The sequence below is a fragment of the Acanthochromis polyacanthus genome, chromosome 9 (genome assembly GCF_021347895.1).
Source record: "Acanthochromis polyacanthus isolate Apoly-LR-REF ecotype Palm Island chromosome 9, KAUST_Apoly_ChrSc, whole genome shotgun sequence".
NCBI lineage: Eukaryota > Metazoa > Chordata > Actinopteri > Pomacentridae > Acanthochromis > Acanthochromis polyacanthus.
This window is the reverse complement of record NC_067121.1, coordinates 38,135,974-38,145,385: the sequence shown is the minus strand read 5'-3', so window position 1 is coordinate 38,145,385 and position 9,412 is coordinate 38,135,974. Positions and strand designations below refer to the sequence as shown.

The window sequence follows — 9,412 nt, the reverse complement described above, 5'->3', positions numbered from 1 at the left end:
CCAAAATAATTTTGTGTTAATTTCCAGGTCCTGATGTGTCAATATTTAATGTAAGTCCTCTGTCAAACAAATCTATGACGGATTTTTTTTTTTTTTTTTGTAAAAACAAAGGAGAATGAAGTAAGGCTCATTAAATTTGTTTGTTTATTTGATATATATATTTGATACTATCAAGGTAATGAATTCATGATTACATTGACTTTAAATTGTCAGTGAAGTAAATACATGCTGGAATAAAACTTGACTGCTTGAAATCAACAATGTGTGGGGGGAAAGAAATCTCCGATTTCAGTCTGTCAGGCACATGGATTCATTATTATTATTATTCATTGTTTATGCTGTCATAAACGATGCTGGTATGTAGATTGTGAATGTATTTTGTGAAACTCAACTTTTCAACTTAATTCGGTGTTTTTACCTGAATGCATTTCCACGCAGCAGAAGGGAAAACTGCCTGAGAGTCTCCGCTCGGGGGGAAACACCCGTGGAGCGGTCCATGTTTAAAGTCATCACTCCCGTTTTCACAGCGTAGCCGGCGGTTAGCACGCCGCTTTATATGCTTGTAATTGGTCGAATCCAACAAATGTAATTAATTTATTCGGTTATTTCAATATTGGAAACCTTAAATCTGAGGAAGATGCAGGATGACGCGCGGTACCTGAAACGGTGAGTCGTAGCAAAGCTATGATCGTAATGTTATCGGAATTCAGTTTATTTAGGGGATAAATTACATTTGTTCAGCTAGCTAACGTTGCTAGCACATCAATGTAAGTAATATATAATTTCTATACCTCTTCCTCCTATGTCACAAGCAACTGAGTAGGTATACGGAGTGTTAGTTATTGAAATTCTTACCGTTGGCTAGCTCTGATGTGTGCGGTTCGGTTGGCTGGTGAAAGCTAACACCAAACTCCAGTTAAAGTTTTGGCGATTTAAAATTTGTATGCTTGGCAGAACAGGTCTGCAGCAGTTGTAAGATTATTTAACAGCTGGTGTTATCCACTCAGGTTCATCAGTCTATACAGCATAGGTGTAATCCAAGGATAAAGTATATATCTTTAAAAATCACACATTTTCTACGGTCATGTCGCTCCACAACGGCCCCATCGTTAGCGCTGCTAGCTAGCTGATGCAGTGTCTGTGGAAATCAGCAAAGGCACTAAAGCTGTGCTTCTGCTACTAAACATGATAGTCTGCCGTGCAGAATCCACCAAAAAGCTACATAAAGTCATTGAGGATTAGCTTCATTTCCCCAACAGCCTTGTATTTCCGCCGGTAAACACATGAGCACTAAAATAGCACATTTTTAAACGGAGTTTGGCATTGGGTCGTGTAAATGAAGGGGGGCAAGGAAATCTGGGATACAGCTAACCTAGCTCGCAGGCTACAGCGAAAACTGTGGCCGTTAAACTGCTAATTAACGGCTTTATTGAATTTGTTTACTGTCTGGTGGTTTACAGTGTGAGTTCAGGTAGCCTTTCTAATTATTTAGCCTTTTTCAAGTCGTATTTCGTCTTCAGCCACTGTCTATACAGCCTTTGTACAAACGTCTGGGTGTGTCTTCCTATATGTTACTGTTATTGTTATGATGGATGGTTGAATGTTAGGTGGGTTAACTGTTACTAGAACTTAATTTCTTTATCAACGTTTACAGTATATGTTATTATCATGCAATTAAGTGATTAGTTAAGCCCAATGCAATCAATTGATGGTTTAATATTTATATAAAATGAGCTCAAATGAGACCAGAAGGTCAGGAAATTAAGATGAATGAGTTCACAGTTGTTGTCTACTGTCTGTTCTTCACCCAAAGCAAAGTGACTGCGGGCAGTTTGGATGTCCACCCGACAGAGAAGGCCCTGGTGGTCCACTATGAGGTGGAAGCGTCCATCCTGGGAGAGAGTGGAGGTCATATGCTGGGCGAACGCAAGGAGGGACAGAAGATGTAAAGTTTACCCTTATTTATTACACGCAGCCCACCAGCAGACAGAGTAATGAGTTCAGTAGCAGGCTGAGAAACTATTTTGGCCATTTGTCTCTATAACACCTCACAACAATGGCAGTGGGGATTCACGTTCATAGACATTTACTGTAAATTTACTTTTTTATACGTGCACTGCCATGGTTCTGCACAGGATCACTGTAACGAGTATTCATTTTTGTACTACAGTATCATTCAATGTACTCTGTCCTTGTGAACGCTGCATCTTTTTCATTGTTTACTTGTAGTTTTCTGTATGCCTAGTATTTATTCTTTATTTGTAAACTATGGTATCCTTTAAATTTGCTATCTATCTATCTATCTATCTATCTATATATCTATCTATCTATCTATCTATCTATCTATCTTTTTGCCATGTTCTCTCTGTTCTTTCTCTCTGTTAAATGCAGCGTTGTGTTAACTGAATTAGTTTTATTGAAGCTAAATCAACCCTGTGTCAGTCTCATCTGTCCAAACTATCTGCTGGTGATCATACTCAGAATGTCATTTGTTTGCTAAATGGATTGGTGTCGTCTAAGCTTTCTAGGTTTTGCAGCAGTCTTGAATCTGTGAAAATGTATGAAGTCAGCCAGTCCTCATCGGTCATTCGTCTCTTTTCTTTGTCCCTCCAGCATCCGTGTGAAAAGTCTTTCTCCCAGTACAGATGTGGGAGCTTTGGCCAAGAAAGTAGTGGAGGAGTGTAAACTCATCCCTCCGTCCCGTTTGCCTCAAGTGGAGCAGCTCCTCTACTACCTTCAGAACAGGAAATCCTCCCCTGTGGAAGGAAAAGGTTTGTCATCTCATTACATCACACCCTGACTGTGCAGTCCAGACTTTTCCCATCATACTGGCTGGCTTGTAGTTTATTTCAATCATCTTGTCTGGTACAGGAACTACGGTCATGTTTTTGCATTTGTGTGTTTTCTCACTAGTGGAAAAGAAAGAGAAAAGAACAGTAAAGCCCAGAGAGCTGACACCGTTTGAAGGAATGGAGGTACAAACCCTCTCTACTCAGTTTACTCTCATACAGTATTCAGCATTTGTCATAGTTGCTCTGCAATTTTTACATTTGTTAAACTTACATTTGTGATTAAAATGTCTTACAAACTTGCTCTGCACCACCTGATCGTCATAAACAGTTGTTCAAATGTGTCGCCGTGACTGATTTCCATTCATTTATTTCTCATAACTTGTGAAACTGAGGAGTTTCAGGTGTTTCTTTAATCACGTATTAACCAGTACCTGTACGTGTGTCTGCATAGTTAAACGAAGAAGCCAGTATCACCAGAGTGGACGAGTACGTTGAGCTGCTCTATGAAGGCATCCCAGAGAAGATCAGAGGCTCTGCTCTCATTCTGCAGCTCGCCCGCAACCCTGATAACCTGGAGGAGCTGCTGCACAACGGTACACTTTGATTCTGGTCAACAGAGTAGCTCACAGCAGGTTTCTCTTTCTCATTCCTGCTGTCCACAGTGACAGTTTCCTCTGACGGTTAGCATTTTCTGAACCATACCTTTGATGTTGCGGCTTCCCCTTACCAAGCCTCGTAGCCGCTGAGAGTGTGAGGTCAGGTCCTGGGTTCGTAGCTTTGCGACGCGCAAGAAGTTTTATGGGCACAAATACGCTCAGATCCTCAGATACATTTTGGTGCATTTATTGCAGGACAAAAAGACAGAGCTATCAGAGTGCAGCGGTATGAACAATGTGACATGAAAAACCCTATAACTGAACTGTAAAAATTGGGTATGGAAAAACGAAACGCGGTCAACAAAAAAAATACGGCTATGTCCGACCCTGACTCTCCATCTGTGCCGTAGGTGAGCGCGCACCTTTACGTACAACCTTTCACACGTGCACACGCCCACTCTAAGTGAAACACCGCCTCTGCAACACACACACACACACACACACACTCAAACAGACAGTGCACCTCACTCTGTCTCCTACATTTGAGCTTGGCTTGAATTCTTTACTGTTTAATGGGGTTTATTTTGTTTCACCTTGCTTTATTTCTGCAGTAAAGAGACTAGAGGAAGGAGCAATAATCCCATAGTCATTCACTATGAATTGCATTTCTACATGGCAGGAAACACTTTTGAAACTCATGCAGGTCAAACCAAACACTTTTGCCGGGCTTGCCACATTAAGACAGCTAACTACCCATCATGCTCCAGTCTTTTTGGAAGACCGTAATTACACCAAATGTTAGAAAAACGCTCTTAAAAATTGTTTTTTTTAATTCATTCACCCTGAGCTACAATTTCATGCTTTCCTAATTTACTCATTAGCCAAAAAGTGCGATATTTTCCCCTTATTTTGCTGTCAAATCAACAATTGTGTGTCCTCTTAAGGAGTTTTTGTTAGTTTTTTATTTGTACTTTTCTGTTTCCAACCTCAGTTTTTCTAGTGTTCATTGTGTTTAAACTGGGATTATTCCATTTTATTTCTGTCCGCATGTTGCAGTGGTCTTTTGTTGTTATTAACCACCAACATTTTTGTTTTTTTCATCCGTACAGAGGCAGCTTTAGGTGCTTTGGCCAGAGTCCTGAGGGAGGACTGGAAGCAGAGTGTAGAACTGGCTACCATCATTATTTACATCTTCTTCTGCTTCTCCAGGTAAAACCACACTCATTCAGTGGTGCAACATTTCCTTTATTATACTTTACTGTTGTGCTTCATCCTTTTCCGTGTCCTCCTCTAGTTTCTCCCAGTTTCACGGCGTGGTGAGCCACTATAAAATCGGTGCGTTGTGTATGAGCGTGGTGGAACACGAGCTGAAGAGGCACGATGTGTGGCGGGAGGAGCTCCGCAAGAAGAACAAGGCTTATATCCTTTTTTAATGAGCACAAGAAGTAAAGCTTCTTCTGTTAATTTCTGCCTCCCTGGTAAATTCTGTTTTGCGGGTGTTTATGTGAACAGTTTGTGTTCCTTAATGGTGTTTTGTGTACGTGAGTCGGCACCAGAGAACGGCTCTCTGAGAAGAGACCAGGACAAAGCTATGAGGAAATACCAAGCTCTTCTCGCTAAGCAGGAGCAGCTCCTCAGAGGTAAGGAGGAGTTTTATGTTTTATTTGTTGTACTGTACTAAAAAAGAAGCTTTCCTTCAGCACCACCATGTAGTCGCTGTGTTGTCATGTCAATACATTAAGATTAATCAAGTGCTCGGTCAACTAGTTGATAGATTAATCGATGGAAAAATAGTTGTTAGTGGCAGCCTGTGTAACTGTAACACCAGAGCTGGTATTTTTCCTTGCTGAGACATGAATTTAAGGCTAAACGATGAGCTTCAAATGTGTTTGAGAATGACCCGACACCATTCAGACCACGATTTAAAACACTGGCAGCTCAGTTCTTCCATTAAGCAACAGGGGTACAAGAGGGGTGATATAAGAGAAAAAAACAATGTAAAGGTGTTCAATTAATTACATCTTTTGAGATTTAGGTATTATTAAAGGTGTATATACGAGGGGTGATTGATAAGTTCTGAGCCTGACCAAGAAAAGACACTTTGTTAATGAAAACCTTTTGTTCTCTGAGAGAGCAACATGTCAGAAGAGTTTGAGTTCAATTTTGAACTCAGTGCGTGTATTCATGCATGTTTGATACCCGAGTAAAGTAGAGTGAGGTCGGTCATTCAAGCAAAATGGACCAAATTGGTGACCGTGCTGTGATCGATCAGTTGACCATCAATGGGCAATATCATGCTTTCCTGGTACGGCAACTGAGTAGAAAATTAAAGCAAAGCGCCGTGGAATGCTCAGACGTGGTGTCCTGTTCCACCAGGACGATGCTCCGGTTCACAAGTCAGTTGTCGCCATGGCTGCCATTCACGAATGTGGCTTTGAACTCGTGCAGCGTCCACCTTATTCCCCAGATTTGGCTCCGTCTGACTTTCATCTTTTCCCAAACATGAAACGGCACCTTGCTGGGACCCACTACGCCACAAACGATGACGTCATAGCTGCGGTAAACGACTTCCTACAGGAGCAGGACAAGACCTTCTGTGAGAACGGGATCAAGGCGCTACAGAGACGCTGGAAGAAATGTGTGGACTTGCAAGGGGATTATGTTGAGGAATAAAGCATTGTTTAAATTTTACTTTTTTCTTGGTCAGGCTCAAAACTTATCAGTCACCCCTCGTGATGGTTCAGGTTGTTCACGCAGTATGTTTTCAGGTTCTGCTCTTTATTTTAAGATGTGCAGTTATGTAAAAAGTTAAAATGTTTTTGAACCATACTGATTTGATTTGATGGTAACTTATTTATTACATGGAGACTCTGATAAAACTACCAGGTTACATCAACATATATCACACTAATTCAGTCCGACATTATGATGTTCTAGACTTTTGCTTTTATGCTTTTTCTCTGACTGGACCTCTTTGAATTTTAGCTGAATACCTCGGGCATATATTGTCTCTAATTTTCCTCTTCACTTCTTTCTGTTGTTGCCTCTCAGTGTCTCTTTACCTCTTGCTGAACCTCGCCGAGGACACGAGGACGGAGCTGAAGATGAGGAATAAAAACATCGTTGGTCTGCTGGTCAAAGTTCTGGAACGGGATGACGAGGAGCTGCTGGTTCTGGTGGTTTCATTCCTCAAAAAGCTTTCCATCTTCCTGGAGAACAAGAATGACATGGTGAGTGAAAGAGATGGGTCTGACCACATTACAGCGGCGAGGAGGGACTGAGGAAGAACCTAAAATATGGATTTAAGGGCCCGTTTTCATTCGTACTAAGGGAGGTCAGGTGATTTCCAAAAGTGAGCAAGCAATCAGAATGCTGACTGGTCAAACTTTATCTCGTTATGGACTTCAAATCCATGAGAAAATCTTACGTAATAAAGCTATTATTGGACTAATCCACTGTTAACAAGGCGCAAACCTCGTAAAATAGACAATCGAACATCCGTGTGGCATCATTCATCCTCCCTCTGCTGATGATGACTCACTGTAAGACAAGAGGAAGGCAGAATTCAAAGACTGTTTACTACTGTTAACTAGAATAAACATTTTGCTCCACTATTCTCAGTCTCCTTCAGTGACTTGAAATTAAAAACATCCAAGATTCCAATTATTGAATTTTAGGTGTAGCTGTTTATTGGGATGTTCAGTGTCATTCTTTTTGTCATTTTTTATAGTGTGTATTCTGATTCCATTAGTACTTTTCTAGACTCTCTGCTGAGTTTTGTTAGCCTAGCCGCGCTAGACAACCCACGGCAACGAATTTAATTCTCTGCCAGGGTGGGTCTAGTTACCCTCCATAAGGCTCAAGGCTGGATTCTCCTAAAACTGGCCGGACCAATCACCATGAAGTGTAGAGTCAGAAGGCGGGCGTAACGAAGTGACGACAGAGGCGCGACGATTCTGACAGAAACAACCGGCGCACAATAAACAGTTATGTTTCGACTCGGCTTTGGCCACAGCCCTTAAAGATTTGAAGCTAAAATTCAACTTGAAAGATGAACAAAGGACGGCACTGAAGTGTTTCATTGAGAAGAAAGACGTATTTGGACTTATGCCGACGGGATATGGCAAATCCTTAATATACCAGTTGGCTCCGCTGGTTGGGAAGCTAATGGGACTTAGCCACAATCCGCCGGCGCTCTAGGAACTACGTCAGCCTATTCGTTGCACTGATTGGTTGTATACCTACCCAATTGCTGCAGAGTGATTTGAAAGACAACCTTTTAGCCCGTCTCCCTCCCTGTCGAGCGGCCCTAGACCCTTGTGCCTTCAGAAACATGGGTCTAGCGTGGCTAGGCTAGAGTTTTGTGTCACCGGTTTGTTGTGATTTGCAGGCTGAGGTGGACACTGTGGAGCGACTGGCTCGTCTGGTTCCCTGCGACCATGAAGACTTGTTAAACTTGACCCTGCGTCTGCTCCTCAACCTCTCCTTCGACTCTGGACTCAGGGGCAAGATGGTGGAAGTTGGACTGTTGCCTAAACTGACTGCAATGCTGAGTAAGAATACACACAGATGAAGTAACTTAGAGTACAGTCTGCTCTGTTGACTGGACATTGTTTTAACATTTGTGTTGTTAGCTATTCAAACCCAGTACTGTACAGCGCTGCTTCATTTGGGAAGTCCATGAAGGGAATGTTGGGCCAACAGGTTCCAACAAGCAGCTCCTTTGCAGTCCAGGAAGAGAAGGCTACATTTCCCTGCAGCCTTTGAATGAGCTTTTGAAATGGGACAGCCTTGTTGTGCTGCTTTGACACATTCATTCTTCAAATGCAGCATTCAAAAGATGCGTCCACTAAATTAAGAAACAACTAAAATCTTGATTTATCAGTGTGTTTTTTTGAAAAGTAAGGGTAGTGTATATGATTTAAAGTTGCTTTACATGAGTTGAAGTTACTCAAAAATTAGTTGAAGTTGCTCTACATTAGTTAAAGTCGCTCTTTATCAGTTCAAGTTGCTTTAAATGAGTTAAAGTTGTTCTCTATAAGTTAAAGTTGCTCTCAAATTTGTTAAAATTGCTCTTTATTAGTTAAAGTTGCTGTAAATGAGTTAAAGTTGACCTGCACTGCTGTTCAAAAGTTTGGGGTCACCCAGACAATTTCATGTTTTTGACACAAAAAAAAACACTTTTATTCATGCGCTAACATAATTGCACAAGGGTTTTCCACATTAACAAGGTCTGGACTGTATTTCTGATTAATTTAATGTTATCTTCATTGGAAAAAACTGCTTTTCTTTCAAAAACAAGGACATAGGGCAGGTCCGAATAGTGGTTTCTGGCGTCCGAATATTCGGACCCTAATATCCGAATATTCCCTCCGCCCCCTAACGTCCGACGGCGGCAACGGGGGGGATGGCCCGAATATTCGGATCCGTTCGTCTGGTCTCCCGGGTCCAAATTTTGCCTTCGTTTTGTCTTCAGTTAATCTGAAGAATTCCCAAACAGCGGAGGTCTTCAGCATCTTGTCTTGTGTTTATGCAACGAAGTGAAGCGTGACGTCAGAGTCGGCAGCAACCCGGACATTCAGGTGGTGGTAAGAAACAGGAATGGAGGAGCCGAGATGAGCCGAACACGACGGGATGAGCCGAAGTGGGCCGAAGGCGAAGGGAAGAGACGAGCTCCGAATATTTTCCTTTGGGGGGGAGGAAGGGGAGGGGTGATCACATAGACATATGTGTTTATGTTTAAGTGATCACAGGACGAGCTGGACCAGTATGAGCCGATGTGGGCTGAAGGCGGAGGGAAGACAGTAACGCCGCATATTCTTTCCGCCCGGTAACTTCTGTAGCGAACGAATATTCAGGATATTCGGGTCCAGCCCTAGACATTTCTAAGTGACCCTAAACTTTTGAACAGTAGTGTAAATATAAAAGAAAAGCTTGAAGTATTTCACTTAAAGTGTAATGAGTCTGCTGTATAACAAACTGTGACTTTCTTAAATGTTTTCACGCTATTCTAATTATTTGAGA

General features: G+C 41.9%; 1 protein-coding gene across 1 annotated transcript in view; it reads left to right on the top strand.

Annotated features, from left to right (window-relative positions):
- The first annotated feature begins 473 nt into the window (after nucleotides 1-473).
- Nucleotides 474-9,412, top strand: part of LOC110959931 (kinesin-associated protein 3) — a 14,725-nt gene continuing 5,786 nt past the window's right edge. Inside the window, exons 1-10 of the mRNA XM_051953561.1 lie at nucleotides 474-666; nucleotides 1,814-1,945; nucleotides 2,614-2,771; nucleotides 2,914-2,975; nucleotides 3,244-3,385; nucleotides 4,498-4,597; nucleotides 4,683-4,807; nucleotides 4,930-5,028; nucleotides 6,440-6,618; nucleotides 7,779-7,941. Of these exons, the coding sequence (XP_051809521.1) occupies nucleotides 638-666; nucleotides 1,814-1,945; nucleotides 2,614-2,771; nucleotides 2,914-2,975; nucleotides 3,244-3,385; nucleotides 4,498-4,597; nucleotides 4,683-4,807; nucleotides 4,930-5,028; nucleotides 6,440-6,618; nucleotides 7,779-7,941 (1,189 nt within the window). The 5' untranslated portion in view covers nucleotides 474-637. The remainder of the gene's footprint in view (nucleotides 667-1,813; nucleotides 1,946-2,613; nucleotides 2,772-2,913; nucleotides 2,976-3,243; nucleotides 3,386-4,497; nucleotides 4,598-4,682; nucleotides 4,808-4,929; nucleotides 5,029-6,439; nucleotides 6,619-7,778; nucleotides 7,942-9,412) is intronic.